The 20,538-nt window shown below is 33.7% G+C and overlaps 1 protein-coding gene across 2 annotated transcripts in view; it reads left to right on the top strand.

Moving 5' to 3' along the window:
• The window catches only part of LOC133177039 (ribonuclease H1-like), a 41,009-nt gene extending 20,849 nt beyond the window's left edge, over positions 1–20,160 (top strand). For both annotated transcript variants that reach the window (XM_061312127.1, XM_061312126.1), the window contains 5 exons: positions 12,588–12,705; positions 14,950–15,004; positions 17,259–17,343; positions 19,465–19,589; positions 19,748–20,160. In XM_061312127.1, the coding sequence (XP_061168111.1) occupies positions 12,588–12,705; positions 14,950–15,004; positions 17,259–17,343; positions 19,465–19,589; positions 19,748–19,855 (491 nt within the window). In that variant the 3' untranslated portion in view covers positions 19,856–20,160. The remainder of the gene's footprint in view (positions 1–12,587; positions 12,706–14,949; positions 15,005–17,258; positions 17,344–19,464; positions 19,590–19,747) is intronic.
• The last annotated feature ends 378 nt before the right edge of the window (positions 20,161–20,538 follow it).

Genomic DNA, 20,538 nt, shown 5'->3' with positions numbered 1-20,538 from the left:
GAATAGTGTTTATTAAGTCATTTCTTGGACGTTCATATTTCTTGCATACAAAGAAAAAATGATAAATGTCTTCAGTTTGGCCGCAAGTTCATTTGGGGGAAGAAATTATATTTCTACCATATAACTGTGTCTTATTTTAGTGTGAATTATATTCCAGAAACGTTTTCCATATGAAAAATAAGAGGAAGGTTTAGAGGAGGGTGTACAAATACTTTTCTTAAATTGATTGATGGACTTTTAATTCCCTCACTCCTAGATTGAGAGAATTCCAGTTGTTAATTATGTCTGGGACAAAGAATTTTTAAAGAATTCAAGTCTACATTTCAGAATTGTGTAGTTTTCTGTATTACATTATTGGTGTTCTCATCCAACATTTCGGGAATTCCAGTGAACTTTAAATATAAAGCAGTAGAGAAATACATGTAACTCCAAACTCCAAATATATTACCGTATATACTCGCCTGTAAGTCGGTTTTTTGGGAGTTAACTTTTGGTCCAAATCTCTATGTCCGCCACTACATATAATGACATTGCCACTGAATATAATGATAAATCCACTGCATATAATAAAGTCATCAATGAATATAATGATTTTATCACTGTATATAATGATTTTATCACTGTATATAAAGATAAAACCACTGCATATAATAAAGTTTTCATTGAATATAATGATTTTACCACTATATATAATGACTTCACCACTTCACATAAAGGTTATACCACCTCATATAAAATGAAAATGACCTTCAGGCAGCTATGGCGTTCCATGAATTTCAATTTATTTTATTCTTGATCAAAGAGCAGATCACTCTATCTGCGTAAACATACAACAAAATCAGAACTCTCTAGTGTGCAGTGTATAGAGGGCTCTTAAATACATAGTTATGATAAGCAAGGGTGACCGAAATTGTGAAATTCATAGCCCCAGGGTCAGGGGTTCTGGTGCTAGGGCGGGGCTATGTAGATCATATAGTGAAAGTGCATTATTTCTTTGAAAATCTTCTCTTCTCCTGGGTATTATTTAAACAAATACATGGTTACGATAAGCAAGGATGCCTCTTCCAAAATTGTGAATTTCATGACCCCTGGATCAGAGGTTCTGATATTAGGGCGGGGCTCTATTTATTATATAGTGAAAATGCATTAATGCTTTAAAATTCTTCTCTGCACCTGGGCATATCAGAGGCAAAAAGAGTAAAAGTTTTAATAAGGAAGGGTATTTTTACCAGATTTTTAGCTCTACTGGTCAGAGACCAGAAGAGCTTATGCGATAGTAAGGTGTCCGTCCGTCTGTCTGTCTAGCTGTCTGTCTGTCTGTCCGTCTGTCTGTAAACAATTTTTCAAAACGCTACTCCTCCTACAGTTTTGGTCTGATTTCAATATAACTTGGCACACAAGTAGACTACACTAAGATGCATAATTTAGTGCATTGGTTTTTGATTTCGATGAACGATGTTGCCATGGTTACTAAAAATAGAAATTTCTGTGAAATTCCTATAAAACGCTACTCCTCCTACAGTTTTCGTCTGATTTCAATATAACTTGGCACACAAGTAGACTACACTAAGATACATAATTTAGTGCATCGGTTTTTGATTTCGATGAACGGTGTCGTCATGGTTACTAAAAATAGAAATTTCTGTGAAATTCCTATAAAACACTACTCCTTCTACAGTTTTGGTCTGATTTCAATATAACTTGGCACACAAGTAGACTACACTAAGATACATAATTTAGTGCATCAGTTTCTGATTTCGATGAACGGTGTTGCCATGGTTAAATTCCTTTAAAACGCTACTCCTCCTACAGTTTTGGTCTGATTTCAATATAACTTGGCACACAAGTAGACTACACTAAGATACATAATTTAGTGCATCGGTTTTTGATTTCATTGAACGGTGTTGTCATGGTTACTAAAAATAGAAATTTCTATGAAATTCCTATAAAACGCTACTCCTCCTACAGTTTTGGTCTGATTTCAGTACAACTTGGCACACAAGTAGACTACACTAAGATACATAATTTAGTGCATCGGCTTTTGATTTCGATGAACGGTGTTGCCATGGTTACTAAAAATAGAAATTTCTGTGAAATTCCTTTAAAACGTTACTCCCCCTACAGTTTTGGTCTGATTACAGTCTAATTTGGCACACAATAAGAATACACTAAGATACGTAATATGTATTTCGGTTTTTGATTTCAGTGAATGGTGTTGTCATGCTTACTAAAAATAGAAATTTCTGTGAAATACTTTCAAAATGCTACTCCTCCTACAGTTTTCGTTTGATTTCAATTTAATTTGGCACAGAAGTAGACTACATTAAGATACATAATTCTATTTATTGTTTCTTGTTGCAAAGTTTCAAATCCAAGTGCTACTTTTCCTTTGTTATACGTACAGACCAGTAGAGCTACAGTCTCATCAGAGACTTCTGGTTGAACATCAGAACCATTTGGTCAAGTGTTCTGGTCCAGGCCAGGGCTCTATTAATTTGTATTCTACTGAGAGGAGTTATTCCCCTTTGCCATTTACTTGTGATAATTAATCACTGTAAATAATGTACTTGAAAGGTTAATAGAATAAGAGAATTATGCAAGAAAATTTATTGTATAATACAAAAAGTACTTTCATAGTTTTAATGATCAGGTAGACTTGTAAGTAACAGATAAATAAAAATGAGACAAAAATAACTTGTCTTATTAAATGTTCATCAAAGACCAAGAGAGGCCAATGTAAGAGATTTCAACAAGGAATTAAAAGAGTACAGAAGCACTGATTATAAGTCTGTCTGGTGAGAGTGATAAACGGGGAACAGATTAGAACCTAATTTATGTACTGTTAATGAACACTAGACTAATTATTTTGTTGATCCTGATCACTCTATTTTTCTTGCTTTTGGGCAACAAAGCTTCACCTTTCAGTTCATTTTATACTCTATGGATCCTCTAAATTGTTGTATTATACTCAGGTGACCGTTAAGGCCCTCGGGCCTCTTGTATTATTTATGTATTCTAAGATTATATATGAAGTAAAAGTATTTAATTACATGTTTTAATGATTTATTTTTATCTTAAGTGTATATTATTCATTTGATTAATTATTAACAAAAATATTTCTTTAATTAACTTGTGACTTACTGTAAATCTATTGTTTATCGGTAAAATGGAATTGCGAACCCGACATAATATGTTTATCATTAAATTAAATGTATAATTATATATATCGTCTGCAATGTTTTTGACAACAGATATCATATTCTTAAAAAATAATTCCGAATATTATTCTGGAGTCTATTAAAACTCGATTGTTTATGAAAATGCTTCCCATGTGTGGTACACAATTTTCTCGGGGCGCGTGCCACTAAATAAACATGGTGTCAGGAAAGGGATACAGGTAATTAGAGACAATAATTGCTAATAAAAGATCAAACATAGCATTATCTATAACTATAGATATGGCTTGGACATTGAGCACCTCCTAATTAAATATCATCAAAATGTTGATAGACTCGTTACATAGTTCATCACCATGCCAAAGAAACAGAGATCCGCCAATGATCGAGATCGATGTATAAAATATACAAGACAAGGGATTTAACTCTTAAACAAACTAAAATGGTAGTGGTTTGTTGAAAAATAAAAATATTAATTACCGATGTCATATCCTAACATATTATTTGAACACAGGTAAATACATTAGAGTATTGATATGAAATTTATAAGAGAAGAAAAAAAAAACGAGATAAAATATTGGTGTAATTTCTCATAATATTATTTCAAACACGTTAAAACATTAGAGCATTGATTTGAAATTGTCCACCGATCCTGGCAAAAAGTTGTACCGACTTATAGGCGAGTCAATGGCAAATCCCTCCAAAATAACCTCAAAAATCACAACCGACTTATAGGCGGACCGACTTATAGGCGAGTATATACGGTATGTTTGATCTCTCTTGATGACATTTTGAATGTGAATATTTTTAAAATTACAGCGTTTTTTTTCCTTATATAATTGGTACCGATAAACAGTACCATTCCCATGCAATGCCAAAAAGATTAAATTTTTCCCAATTTTGAGACTAAAAATTCCCAATTCCACTGCCAAGCAACAGACTACGATGACATCGTATTTCTTTTTATATGAAACGTTGTACAAGTTGACTTATTGTTTCACTTCCGCTTAAGGGTTTGGTTTTGTGTGCAGCCAAGTGAGACTCACTAAAAATAAAAACCTTAATATCTCAAAAATTAAGCCTTGCTAACACTTGAAAACTGGTCCATGTCATCTTCATAATGAAAACAATCCCTGGGTATATGCAGCTTAATTGACACTTGCAGCAGTTTGCAGCTATGAAGTGCACAATACACCTGCAGGACTGCGCAGCCACAGGTTTTAGTAGTGCACCAAAAAATCCAAAAAAATATGAAATAGTTAAAACAATTAAGTGGCTACAACTATTTGTGAAGAACCTTTGATTTAAATGTAAACTCACTACAATAGGTACATTTCTTTAAATGCATACTTGTTAGTTAAACAAGAAAATGTTAGCCATGAAAGTAGTCCCAACCACATGGCAATGTGTTAAAAATAGAATTAAAGAGACTCACTTTTGATCTAAAAATAGCACTTTATATGAAAGCCCAGATGTATCTAAAATATTACTCTATGGTGTGTACAAAACACAGGGAAATTAATGTTAGAAAAATGATTTTCTCCTTAAAAAGTATGCCAAATAAGATGTTAATTAAAAATCTGCAGGGATAATGGAAGTGGGCAATTTAAATAAGAGGCCTGGCCCACAACATTCACTTGAGTCACCTTGGTGTTCTTCAGATTTCTAAGACATTCTTATCCCCCTTAATTCTCATAAAAACAAATCTGAGCTAATATTGTGGCCCCACCCTGGGCCATAAGGCCATGTCTAATCCAAAACTGATTCCACAACATGAGGATATTTCATTATCAATACGGCTAACATGGCTTATATGTTTTCTAAAGTTTTTTTTTCACATTTATACATGCATTTACCAATTTATATGTAAAATCTGATCTCAGATTATTTGAAGAAAAAAAATGAAAAAAAATACAAATAGGGAATATTTTAATATTATTATAATAATAAGTCAGGCAAATGATTTTGACCAACTTGAATCTTCACTTCTTGAGGATGCTTGCATACATTATGAGTAAATCATTACCTTGTTGTTCATTAAAGGACAATTTTTTCCTATCTATTCCCATGTCAAACTTTGATACCCCTATTTTAGGGTTTAATTTTTATGGATGACAGATGGACAGACACCAGAGACTCTTTGATCAGAAAAGTTCAACAGAGCCTCTACTCAGATGAGCTAAAATGTAAATGTCTTTGATTATTGTAAAAAGTCACCAAGAAGAACAAAAGAAAAGGATGATAAATGAACTTTTTTTTTATTCTTAATCACTTCCAGGATATTATATTTCTTTTAACATGTTAACCAGTATATGCAAGTTTGACTATTTTTTTGTGAAACTTTCTTTAAATATATAAGGTATAATTTTATAAATAAGCTTCAATTCTAACAATATAACTCTAATATAACTCTCTAAGATATTTGAGACCTGTGTTCTTAGCATAGGTTTCACAAGATTGACTTTAAAACATTTTTTGCATTTAATGACATACGCAACATAGTTTGAACTTTATTGTCTTTTTCTTTGGAGTTGAAGAGTTCCAATACTTAAAGGAACTGTGTGCTAAATTTTAATGTCTATATATGCTATTGTACACTTCTTCTAAAACAAGTTTGGATAAACAAAACATCTAGAATATATGTTTAGTAATTTTTGTATATTTTTCTTTGAATTATACAAGAATTTTCATCAATTGATATCTTTTCAAAACCCCTGGTAATGCATGCTGATTTTTTGTCTACGAACATCTGATAGCACTATAATCTTAAATTAAGAATATCTCGAAAAAGTATCAGTAGGTAAGGTACGTTGTGTATGTCCTTAATGCACTAAACAATATGAATAAATTAGATAAAACACTAAAACACTAAACACAATAATATCCTGTATCAAGATCCCAAAATGTTCTTCATTGTAAACTCGTGGAAAGTTCAAATATGTATTTTTGTTTGGTCATCATATGTTCTTTTTCAATGATGTTTGGAAAGTTCAAAGCATTTGTTCATACAACCATGGAATCAAAAATATTAACTTTCTTTAGTCATATCATATGAAACTAAATCACAGTCTTCACATGTTGCTGATATTTTCTCCAACACTGCTTTCCAAAAGATTAACTGTTGAGACAAACCAAGATGGACCAAAACCTCTGTCATTTGAATGATCTCCTTAACTTTGAAATCTGTAAAATATTAAATATAAATAATTTATAATATACCACTAAAAAAACAATACTGTTGATCACTCTCAAAGAGGGAACTTGAATTGAAAGTTAAATCTTTACATCATGACTAAGTAAAAAGCATGCAAAGACAGACATGTAAATTTCAGGGTCAAAGGCTACACATCCCTCAGCAATGATGGTCACATTGTAAATGTTGGTTAACACTGATTGTTGGACTGAATATATCTTATTTTAATTTACAATTAGTTTAGATCAGAGTAGTTTAATCCATATAGAGATATATGAGTCTAATCTGTATACAAAGAGATCAACCATAAATAAGATCAATTAAGGTAAACCCAAGTGATGGTCATGTCATCTTGCCTTGGGAAGTAGATGAAACAAGCATATAAGATCATAATTAAATAAAGCAAACAAGTACAAAATCTGAAGGTTAAATGACAAGGTAAGGATTTGATGGCAGAATTTTAAAAACCTGATATGATGACATGTGTGTTAGTAAGCTACAAGAAGATGATCAGAAACAGTTGCTTCCAAAAGAGATTGAAGTTTTCAATTATTTAAAAATAACCTCTGATGTGACTTCTTTTTTCAGTCACTGTTTACCTAACATTTGTTTTTTTATCGTTAAAGTCAACTGCAATATAAACAATTACTTTTATTGGGTTATAACGTGACATCACACATAAGGTTTGATTATTCATGATAACGATACTTAATTCGCTCAAGCAGCCTCGGGTAGGAGAGAGCTGTAGACGGACTCCAACCATGGCTTGAGACAATGTGACGGACACATACACAACATTCACTCAAACAAAATCTTTCTTTTCATCCAACCGCATATATATTTCTCATCATAAAAATTGTACATTCTTTCATTCTGTACACATAGAATAACATCTGAATCCAATCATACAAAATGAAATTGACAAGTCAGCTCACTGTGATTATAACACCTACCTTTTACCCTTATACACATGTCTATTAAATTTACAGAATCATTTCAATGGGATATAAAACTCACCTTACAGGGGAGGTTTTTGGGAGGGCTCCAACACAGGTATCACATGATTATGAAATGCAGAAATTGACAGTCCAGAGAAAATATCTGAACAGTGTTTGTGAAACAAGGCATTTTGTAAACATGGTAAACATAGTTATAATAAATTTTAGGAAAAAAGTTCAAAAACAATTCTTTTAAATCTAGATATTAATATTAATCTTTGTTGAACATGTTGAAGGGTGTCAGTGTTTTAACTGAATGGTATTTATTTCCTGAAACTGTGTCCGTTAAAACTTTTGTTCTATGAGACATTATAAGAATAGAGTTTTGCTTCCATCTCTCAAAATTATGTGAATTTGAATTTGATTATTGTTTGTTATCTTCATATTTCATTTAAAGTCTCTTCCATTTTTTTCTTTAAGCATTTTAACCTCAATGTGTCAAACTATACCAGATTTCTTATTTTTTTATTGGTCCCATCAGGATAGAAATACAATGTAACAAGGTTTGCCTGTACCATTAAAATGCAGGTCCTCCAAAAAAAAAAATAATAATAATAACCTTTGAGATAAAGTGGTGGCTACATGTACATTCATTTTTTTTTTCAATTTTATAGAAAAAATCTTAGAGGTTTCTACAAGAATATTATGGTATTTATGGATCAATACCAAGGTTTACCCCCCACCCCACCCCCTTATCTCTTCCTTATACAAGTGCAACCAACAACCTAAGTCTAATTGAGCATATGAAAAACTTTCATAAAATGAACATTCAATTAACAAGAATAGATATGGGTTACCCCATATCCAAGATATTCGACTTTTAATTTATTCGAATTTTCATTGTGCTCAGATGATTTCTAATAAAAAAAACAAGTATTTACTGACAAAACGTCAGAGATACTCAAGCTGTAGAAAGTCATAATAAAAGTGCCATAAATATCCTAAAACGACAAAATATTTAGGCTACTGAGTTTCAACATCTTTTGTTGAATAAAATATGCATGTACTAGGAAACAAACTGCATGTTCATATATATCGGTAGATGTAGATGCATGTAGTGACTATCACAAAGTCGCTAAAAATAGTTTTAATTTCACATAGAACATAGACTAAATATAATTAATCGTATAATTTTAAAAATGTATTTAACACCTTCATTTTCAGGAATATTTAAACCAAATAGCATGTTACAGGCCTGTAGCAACGTTTTCAAAGTGAAGGGGGGGGGGCTCCGAAAAAAATCCCGCGTACTATATGGGCCTGTGCTACATGTGTACCATCTAACTTTCCAATGATATAATCTTCTGTAAAAAAAAATTCAAATCAAGTTCAAGCCGTTATGGATTATGAAAGATAGCCCATTTTTTTATAAATAGCAAAACTATAGATCTATCAAGGATAGATTTTAATTTATTTTTTTAATTTTGTGCTATTAAATTACTATCATCCATAGGCAGATGTTAAAGATAGTCAACATGTCACCTTTTAGAACGAATGAACTTGTAATCAATGAACTTGTCCAGAGATGCATTGACGGCCGTTGTTAAACGCAAAGGAAAGCGCGAGATCGGTTGCGGCTATGGAGCATCACTGAATATTCCTTCGTCATAGGATAGAATCCGACATTTAACACTTAATATAGATTTTGAATATACAGATGTTTTGAAGATAAACTTAGTATATTTTCGTGTTTTTAAACTGAGCAGATCGATGACCTAGTCTCGTTTTAGACAACTCAGCCCCTCTAGCCCAATTTAGGGCTTGAGTAAAAAAACCTGCACTTCTTATGAAACTGGTGTATAGTTCTAAACTTCTTCATTTCCGTAGCAAATACTGATACCCAGTCTACGTGATCTAAGCGTCTCTAGCAAACGGTGCACACACCTGTGCTTGCAAGACCAAATAGCCTAGGTCTACACAAGTGCGAAGATCCTTTCAGACGAGCTCGGAACATTACGTTGCTTTACCGAGAGGTTACGATTGCAGGTGTTTAACCATAATAACCATTCCGTTATTCATTAAAAGAGAGAAAAAAAAAACACAGTTAATGATTAACATATCCATTCAAAAGAAATTATAAGGCAATGAACGAACAATAATAATGACAGTAATATAACTGGTGAAAAGATTTATCATTATCAATCGAAGTATGACCTATATATTTTCGGGAAAAAGACTGAGGAGGCAGCGAGCGTAGGAATATGAAAACTTTTTATTTGCTTTTCCGGGGAAAAGATGATTTTCTTAAAATCTTTTTACGTTAATTTTGTTTTCTTTAACGTATTAAATATACATCATTATTCTTAACATTTGTTGTAATCTTGTATCTACTGATCATGAATGGAACTATTTTCGTCGGAGCAATTGTGTGAAGAGTACCTGACTTTAGTAATATATCTTGAATAGATAATATGCACTGATCGAATATATTAAAAATAAACATGCTTGGTAGCATTTGATTCAGCATGCTCAATGGTAACTTAAGATCAGGTAAGACCCCCTTATTATACTCCCTTTTTGATGAAACCAATGCCGTTGCAGAAATTCAAGTTTTCAATCTTAACCATTTCAACTAGAGAATATTAATTATTAATACTTTATGCAATTTTCATCTTTAAAAAAACCTATTTTTCAATTTTGCTGCAGTCTCTTCATTTGATGAACATTGAACAATTTACATATCAAGCAATAAGCAAATTAAGTTGACATCCTTGAAAATTTTTATCGTTTAATTTACTTTTCCCCATGAGAACTACATATACTGCACTAATCTGCAAATCAGAAGGACCAAGTCCAAAATGATGGTTTGTATACATAGTACAAACTTATGTGAAAATTATTTATATAAATAATCAATAATACTTGCATCTCTTTTACAAAAATCAAAACAAAAAAGCAATAAAATTTGAATATCAAAATTTTGATTTACAAATAACACATCTGATTTACCATATATGTGTACTACGTAGAGCCACTTCACTTAGCCGTCATTGGACATTTAACTTGGTGTGTCTGAGGCTCAATGAAGGATCTTACACAAAAATCGCTCATTAATGAAAACAAAATTCAGTTCTTTACTCTACTCATAATATTTGAAACCCTGTTTTTGACTGAACTATATTTTTATACAATGACGAACACTTTTAGTATTTTGAAACATAGTAACATTTATTAGAGGAACCTTAAATATTGCCCGCTACCAAATTGTGGTCTGCAAGAAACACGTGGAAATTCTCAGATCCTTTGTATAACGTTTAACCTTTTTAAGATTGATGTCCATTAGATCGCAGGCGTTGTCATACTCAAAATGTATTACTGATACTAGGAGTTATATCGTATTTCTGAGATAAGGCTCATAAATCACAATAAACACAACAAATCGACTTACCAGCTCCTACTTTCACTTTAGCCGAATATCGCATGACAGACCTCAGAAATAAACTACGCTGAGTGATTATAGTTCTTAATTTTCGTGCAATATTTTTCAATATTATATGACATTGTCCTACATTTGTAGGATTAATATGCTTATTTGATAAAAAGTAATTAACAGCCTTACCTGCAAAAGAAATAACAGACGTTAAATTCAGTCGGAACTGCTAAAACTGGGCGCGTATTAATTTATCTGTCCATGTAAAATCGAAGACGGAGCATTCCCTGATATGACGTAAACATCGATGTTACTTTTATAATAAACAATATTAAACATTTAGATCGAAACATTCTAATAGCTGGAGATGTTTAACGAAATATCTCTCTAATTGCTTTGTGTAATCGAGGTACTAGAGACATCAGATTACAGAAATAGTCAGTTGGTTTCAATACCGGAATGGCAGCCCCCCGATTTCGCATGGCGGACATGCCTAGTTGATGAAAAACAGACAGTTATGGAAAAAGTACGCACAGTATTGTTAGGAACGAAACAAATAGTTGTACCCATGACGTTCAACTATCTGCACATATACAACAAATGTCATGTTATTGTTTTGTTAGACCTGTAGCTGTGCAGTCCTGCAAGTGTAATATGCACACTATTGCTGCAAGGGTATCGGGTGGTTACGTTCCGATTCCGTGTTCGACCCGCGTGGTTACGACCCAAGTGGGTTCGACCTACTCTAGATCTCATGTCAATAGCTGAGTACAGGGGTACACACTGTGCGGTAAACAAATGGATATTCGGTAGCTGTATATTGCATGGCTTCAGAAATGTACGTGTCAATAGGTCGTTGTTTCCTTATGTGTAGTCAACATGCAGTCAGATGGCTTCCTTACATTTTTTTTCTACTATCGCGGAGCATGGATGTTATTAATTTGATTTAGTAATGAATTATATTTGAACAGTTTTCCATAAAAATTAATCAAATACTTCTTCAAATGTACCGTGATCACATTTGCACTATCTAAACAATGTACGTTGCTCTAAATTAAATTACACACGATAATTAACACTATTTAAATGATTAAAATATACTTAGTCGATATAAAAAAAATGTAGACGAAAAAATAAAATGTAAAACTTTTGAAAGTGTTAACTAATTTCGTTCCGAAGCAAATAATTGTTAATTGAAAGCTAATAATTGTTAATTGCTTTGGAACGAAACCACTCGGGTCGAACATGGATTCGTGTCGAAACCACGCGGGTCGAACAAGTAATCGGAACGTAACCACCCGCATTCGCTGCAAGACACTGCAAGTGACAACCAAACTGCATACATGTCAAGACAGCTTTCACATGGAAGATGTCATAGGTCAGTTTTCAAGAGTAAGCAAGAAGTATTTATTAAGATATAGAGATTTTTATTTCATACGAGTTTCACTTGGATGAACACAAAACCAAACCCTTAAATCGAAAACAGAGATTAGTGGTAATATGGCGGGACCTGTGGTGTAGACGGCTTAGTGTCATACATGAAAATGCGAAAACAAGGGACATTGATATGAAGAATAATAAATACTTGTTGTTTATTCTTTAAAACACAGAGTAATAGGTAATGAAGTTGGAATAAATGCAAAATACGTTTCATTTGTTTAAATGACAGAAAATTCTCCTTTGTTCTATTTCAATGCTATTTTTCCCAATTGAACCGGTACTGGACCCTTTCCCAATGGGTAGAAAAAAATCGCTGTAATTAATTAATTTATGCAAAAAAAGCAAGGAGAAATGAGTTGATTTTGACTGTTTGACAACTACATGTATTAAGGAATCACTGTCATTTCCAGGATCCAGTTCTACCGAGACTGAGGATGATCATGTGTACACAGATGGCTGTTGTCGTAATAATGGCCAGAAGGGTTCCGTGGCTGGTATAGGAGTTTACTGGGGACCAGATCATCCATGGTTAGTCTGCTAGCTTTTTGGTGTTTTCAGTAATTTGCATAATGAACCAGCTCATTTCTTAACTTAAACAGTTTGAGTTCCTTTATTCAAAGAATTATTATAAGGGCCACAATGATTTGTTGGAGCATTAACAGTATTAAATATCATTCTGTCATTTAGGATACATCTCTGCATTTCTTAATTACGGTAGATGTTTCATTTTCTTTTTCCTTTATTTTGAATTTCCTGAGTGACTCAGGTGACCTATTGCACCGTGTGCGTTGTGCGTAAACTTTTCGCATTTTCAACTTCTTTTCAAGAACCACTGGGCCAATTTCCACCAAACTTGCCACAAAGTATCCTTAGGTAATGGTGATTCAAGTTTGTCAAATGAAGGGCCAAGCCTTCTTCCAAGGGGAGATAATTAAGAATTAGTGAAAAATTAATGGTATCTTTTAAAAATCTTCTTCTCAAGAACCACTGGACCAGGTAAGATGAAACTTACATGAAAACATCCTCAGGTAGTGAAGACTCCAGTTTCTTAAAATCGTAACTCCAGGCCCAGGGGTAGTGTGGGGCCACAATGGACTATCAAAGTTTTACATAGAAACACATAAGAAAAAATCTTTTAAAATTTTCTTCTCCAGAACCACTGGGCCAAGAAGGTTGAAACTTTTGTGGAAACATCCTCAGGTAGTGTAGATTCAAGCTTGTTCAAAGCATGGCCCCCAGGGGTAGGCCAGGGCCACAATGGATGATCAAAGTTTTACATGGGAATACATTGGAAAAATCTTCTTCTCCAGAACCACTGGGCCAAGAAAGATGAAACCTGTGTGGAAACATCTTCAGGTAGTATAGATTCAAGTTTGTTAAAATCATGATCCCCAGGGGTAGGATGGGGCCACAATGGACAATGAAAGTTTTACAATGGAATATGTAGGAAAAATCTTGAAAAAAAAATTTTTTCTCAAGAACAGCAAAGCCATGATTGGTTATATTTACACGGAAACTAGATAGTATACACTTATCCACTGGCTGTGAGTGGGATAGCTCTTTTATCAAACCCGCGACAGGAACTATTCCCTGAGGGCTTGCCCGAGGGGAATAGTTCCTGTCAAGGGTTTGATGAAAGAGCTATCCCACTCACAGCCAGTGGATAAGCGTTTTATTATACTGATGTATATCATAATTTCTAAGGGTTGGATTTACCTGATACTACAGTTCGATAGTAAAAACATGAAAAAAAATAATTATAAAAGTTTTAAACAAGTATTTGGAATAAGATAACACTGCTAGAATGAGCTGAAATCCTGATGACGTCACAATGCTACTGAAGTTAGGATGACATCATAAGTCTATAGATTGATTACAGGAAATCAAACTTGGCGGCAAAAATTGCATGAAAATTTTCCGAGGGGTGGATAGCAAAAACTATACCCCGGGGTATAGCTTTGCTATGTGTGGAAATTTTGAGACTATAAAGATAGTTAGTTTACCTTCTTAACTTTATGTAGGAAACATTTTAACAGAAGTATAATAAAACGTTCTATCATTAAAATGATGTTGTCCTACGGGCCCGGTTTAACGATAGAATTCATTCTGTGTATTGGCAATGTTGCAAAATAACTCGAACTCTGTGCATTTTCTATGAACAATCCAGAGAGTTCCGAATGTCAACATGGCATTAAATTTGAAGCGAGGAAAAAAACGTTGAGAAAATGAGTTGAATTTCCGTATTTATATGGATTATTTTTTAGGTTAAAAGGCATATACAATCTCAAAAAGGTTTGTTATGATTAATTTGGTAGTTATTTTCTGTGCAACTCCTTTTGTATTCTTCAAAATCAATTTGAAGTGGATCCACTCCGATTTGCTACATTGCAAGTATATGGGACGTATTCTAACTGTGGTGAGGGTTTGTCCCGAGACACAGATTATTCTAGCTACATGGAAACATCCTCAGGTAGTATAGATTCAAGTTTGTTCACATCATGACTGTGGGGATAGGGTGGGGCCACAGTGGACGATCAAAGATTTACAAAAGCTTCTATCAGTTTATTTTATACTCTATGGATCCTCTATGGATTGTTGTTTTATACTCAGGTGACCGTTAAGGCCCTTGGGCCTCTTGTTTATTTTTTTTCTCTATCAAGTTATCACACTCTCCTCAGTTTAATCACAACTTTCAATGCATAACTCCCATTGCAGGTCCCTTTCTTAGAGTCAGTTTTCTATTCTTCTAGTTTATATAATGGTTTGTTTCAGTAATGTGAGTGAGAAATTGCCAGGAAGGCCAACAAACAACAGAGCAGAAATACATGTGAGTTATTGTTTTTGTTCATTGTTTTTGTCCCAGTATTAGGCCTAGATGTTTCTGGTTCCCTGACCAACCCTAAATAACATGAGCTAACCCTGAAAATTTTTCTGATGACGTATACTCTCTGGAAGACGACAAATCTAGTTTCACTATTAGCATGATAAGAAGTCCTTATCTCGGTTTTTTCCTTGTTTAAGAAAACACATATCCTGTACTCTCCAGCATTTTCATGGGGAAAATAGCATCATAAGTGGCTCCTTGGGGGAAATACACATTTAACAAAATAAACATTTTTTCATATACTTTGCACAATATATAACAAATATAAATAATTTCTTTTGTGTCAACAAGACAAATTCCCCTTGTCCCCTGGGTGCAATGTTGTTTCAAGGAGCATTTTGATGAGAGGCAAATTGCAATCTGTCAAATTAGAGATCAGTTGATGAGTTTAGTGTGAGGAGATTTCTGGTACAACATCATGATAAAGCAGATGTTATCTATATCTCTGGTGAATTTGGCAGAGGAATCTGGCACTAAATTGCAATTGATAGCATCTGTCAAATTAAAATATTTCTAATTGGCTAGCTATTACTTTCAAAATGAATTTGAAAGGAAAGTTTTAAAATGTATTTGCAGATAGTCCTTATATAATCTATACAAATGCAAACCATTCAAAACAATTAATGCTTTGAAATCTGCTCCTTGGTATTAATCAAACATTTATGATGAGCAAGGGTGCCATTTCCAAAATTGTGAAATGTGTGGCCCCAGGGTCAGGGGTTCCTAAGGGTTGGGGGCACTACTGATTATTGCTGATATTTACTGATTAATTGAAATGCATTTTTTCTTTGTTCCCCTACTCTGCCTCTGTGTATTAAGTAATCAAATTTAAAGCATGCTACGTGTATAGTTATGATGAGCAATGGTGCCTCTTTCAAAATTGTGAATTTCATGGCCTCTGGTTTAAAACACGAACCAAATTCAATTGTTGGAAAGTTGTTACATGATACTCATGCCCTGTTCACATGGAGAGCTTAATTCGAATTAAACGTAAGTTACTGCGAATTAAATTTTATCCGCGTTCTCACAGAGAATTTCATGCGAATTAGTTTAATTCGAATTAGTTTACTGCACATTAAATTACTTCGCATTAGGTCCGTGTGAACGCTAAGCGAAGCTAATTCGAATTAAATTTTGACGCATGCGTAAGGGCAGAATTAAGTCACAGGCCACATGTTGATGGTCAAATACAGGTACTTGTGCTATTTTTTAGTGGAAAACAAAGGAAAATTATGTTAATCACTAAAATGTGTACAGACACTATGTCAAATGTAAATCTGCTCTGCACAGTATGACGTGATTTGTAAATGACGTCATAATAACCTTGTTGTAGAAATCAAATTATAATTTGCATTAGTTTACTTCGCATTAGCTGTCGTGTGAACGCAATTTAATTTGCATTAGTTTAATTCGCATCATTTTACTTCGCATTAATTTACTGCAAATTAAACTTTCCGTGTGAACAGGGCATCAGGTGACCTATAAGGCTAATGGGCCTCTTGATATTTTAGGCCTTGTATAATATCTGACTGCTTGTTCACTTAATTAGTAGTAAATTTACAGTGATCTATGTTGTATGTGACAATTACTCAGTGGATTACACACACTATTACATGATATTAATGAAATTAGTCCTTAAGGTCAGACGATACGTTCCTCAAATGTCTGTTTTGTATACCTTCGAATTATTTGGAAAATATTCAAAATTTTAATTACCTTCTGATTTCTAAACTGGTTTCTAATTGTCTTTAAAAAAATGAAACACCAAAAAAATGTGTTATTGGCTAATTAAGTTTTTCCCAAAGGGATTTTATAGGAAAAACATCCTCTGGTATCTTGCACAAATGCCTGGTAAGGTGCCTCAATTTTTTGGGAGTAAACATGTTAAAGTAGCAATACTTCAATGACAAAATCTTAGAAAAAATTATATATTATTGAGGAACGTATCGTCTGTCCTTAAAGCTAAGAAAAGTGTCCAGAAAAAGGGGGCTGGATTTAGTTCCTGTGTAATAAACCCATCCCCTACTTCTGAACAATTTTCTGACGAAAAGCATGCAACTTTCCGGTATGTAATATGACTGGAAAACTGTAAATGCAGATAATTTAACTTGATCTGATTTGGTTAAAGTAATTAAGGAATAAATGAGAATTGTATACAATATGTAGTTAAGAATTTTATTATTTGTTCCTGTTGCAGGCAGCAAGAGTTGCTGTGAAACAAGCAAAAGAAAGGAAGATGAGAAGTGTTACTGTTGTGACAGATAGCCAGTTTCTCATCAATGGTAATTTATTTTAATGGTGGAAATCAGTGAAGAAAACTTTACCTTATAGGACTTAGTCTAAAACACTTCACATCCTGAAATGTTCCAAGATAAACTGAGATGATCTTTGCTATCCAAGGATGACAATCAACTCCTCTTCTCTTTTCAAAGAAGAAGAATAGAGGAGTGGGTCATCACCCTTGATTAGTGAAGATGGATGGAGATATAAAAGATTTTAGTAGTTAGTACTTTTATAGTATCAGTTATAACTGGCTTTCTTTCCAGAAGAAATATTTATACTCATAGAAAGCACAAAAATTGGAATAAAAGATAATTAGGGACTCTTAGGTCTAATATATAAGTATCTACACAGTAATATATGACAAGAAGATATATGTGTTCATGACTGGAATGGATGAATGAAACAAACATCAGAATCTAGGGAAGAAATATTGTTGATACAGATGTATATATAATATTGATGTAGACATAATTTCACTCATCAGTGAACAAGGCATGAGCAGATCCTTTTATTTTCTTCTTTGGGAAAAAAAAAATGGATGAAACTATCATTTTAGTACATGTACATGTAATTCTTTATTGATTTATTCAATGTCAGTACAACTACATTTACATTTCTTTTTAGCTCACCTCGACGAAGTCGAGATGAGCTTATGCTATACCCCCGGCGTTAGCGTCGGCGTCCCGGTTAAAGTTTTAGGAGCAAGTCCCATTCCCAAGTAACTATTAGCCCTACCTGGACCAAACTTTCATGGATGATGCATCTAGGGATGGACACTAACCAACCTGCTTCGGATGCTGGATCTGACCTAGATTTTATACATGAGTGAATTTTAGCCATATTTTAACCAAATTAGCATGGATGATGTATCTAGGGATGGACACTACCAGACTTGCTTTGGATTCTGAATCTGACCTACATTATCCAGATGAGTGACCAGGGTAATTTTTTTGGTGTAGCTATATAATATTATGACCTATTATGATTAAACTTGCATAGATGGTGCATCTAAGGATGAAAACTTCCAGACTTGCTTTGGATGTTGGAACTGACCAAAATTTTCTTGATTACTAAACAGGTTTAAAGTTTTTTTGAGCAGGTCTATTTCCAAGTAACTACAAGTCCTACTTAAATCAAACTTGCAGGATATTGATCTTGTGATGTTCCCTAACTAGAAAAAAAATATGATGTGAAATTTGCCTTACTTATAGATAACATTCGTCGAGGTGAGCTTCATAATATTTGATTACCTATGTTTAAGTTATTAGCTCACCTCGACGAAGTCGAGATGAGCTTATGCTATACCCCCGGCGTCGGCGTTAGCGTCGGCGTCCCGGTTAAAGTTTTAGGAGCAAGTCCCATTCCCAAGTAACTATTAACCTTACCTGGACCAAACTTGCATGGATGGTTCATCTAGGGATGGACACTACCACACTTGCTTCGGATGCTGGATCTGAGCTAGATTTTCCACATGTGAGACAAGGTTTAGATTTTGGAGCAGTCGCATTCCCAATTAACTATAAGCCCTACCTTGACCAAACTTTCATGGATGATGCATCTAGGGATGGACACTAACCAACCTGCTTCGGATGCTGGATCTGACCTAGATTTTATACATGAGTGAATTTTAGCCATATTTTAACCAAATTAGCATGGATGATGTATCTAGGGATGGACACTACCAGACTTGCTTTGGATTCTGAATCTGACCTACATTATCCAGATGAGTGACCAGGGTAATTTTTTTGGTGTAGCTATATAATATTATGACCTATTATGATTAAACTTGCATAGATGGTGCATCTAAGGATAAAAACTTCCAGACTTGCTTATGATGTTGGAACTGACCAAAATTTTCTTGATTACTAAACAGGTTTAAAGTTTTTTTGAGCAGGTCTATTTCCAAGTAACTACAAGTCCTACTTAAACCAAACTTGCAGGATATTGATCTTGGGATGTTCCCTAACTAGAAAAAAAATATGATGTGAAATTTGCCTTACTTATAGATAACATTCGTCGAGGTGAGCTTCGTAATCTTTGATTACCTATGTTTAAGTTATAAAGTTCATGCAACAATTCATTTAATCATTCAGTTAAATTTAAAAGATCCACATTTTTAGGAATGACATCTTGGATTCACAGTTGGAAGAAAAATGGATGGACATTGTCAGACAAATCCAAAGTAAAGAATGTAGAGGATTGGAAAGCATTAGATGCTGAGATGAAAGACATCAATGTCAAATTTGTAAGTAATTTGTATTCTGCTTACTTGATAAATGATACATATCTATCTTAATTATTTATGCTAGAATTAAATTTACGAAGTTTATTTGGGATAATTACTGGTGAGTTTTTGATTCTTGACAAAGCTAAAACATGGATCTTTTCACACACTGTTAACAGAAGCATGTACGAGGTCATACAGGGGTTGATGGAAATGAAGAGGCTGATAGGTTGGCCAATGAAGGAGCCATGAAAAATGCATCAAGGACTGGAAAATCGTGGTTCTAGTGATGCTGAAGGGAAATTTAAAAAGTCTATACAAAAACATGTGATTTGTAGGTCCAGATTGACTGAGCAATCGCTTTTCTATCTATTTGTGCCAAGTGCAGAATCTGATGCGTGATTCTATAACTCATAAGTCTGTATATATTACATTGCGGTGCTGATTGTTACATTGTTAATATGTTGTTAGAATGTATGTTTTAATTCATCTGTAGTTTAGATTTAGAACTTAGCTTACTCTTGCATAATGATGTCTGCAGTGTACATATTTTGAATCTGTTCAATTTATTGAATAAATTGTTTCCATCACATCGTTGATTACATGTCTCTGTGAGGGAGATATCTCATATAGCCTTTCTGTAATAGTTATGTTTCAAATCATCCACAAGGGTGCCACAAAAGGGGCGACAGGGCAGTAGTTGCCACCCCAATTATTTTGCAAAAAAAGAAGCACAAGTGCCTTAACGGTCACCTGAGTATGGGACAACCCTGAAAAAGATCCATAGAATGACAATTTGATAATTGGAATATCTAATTTTAAAGATTGCAATTAACTAAGTATTTATGAAGTACTCTCGCCAGTAACGGTCAGTTGCAATACTTCAAATTTAACATGATCAAGGTATTTTGAACAGCTACGCAAGTTGTAAAACGTTAAATAACTATAGAAAAATATTACGATGTGTGAC

This window comes from Saccostrea echinata, unplaced genomic scaffold (assembly GCF_033153115.1).
Source record: "Saccostrea echinata isolate AGI-Se365-2 ecotype Australia unplaced genomic scaffold, CSIRO_AGI_Sech_v1 ptg000086l, whole genome shotgun sequence".
In the NCBI taxonomy this organism is placed as follows: Eukaryota; Metazoa; Mollusca; class Bivalvia; order Ostreida; family Ostreidae; genus Saccostrea; species Saccostrea echinata.
Note: the sequence above shows the minus strand (reverse complement) of the source record. Positions and strands in the feature narration are given on the sequence as shown.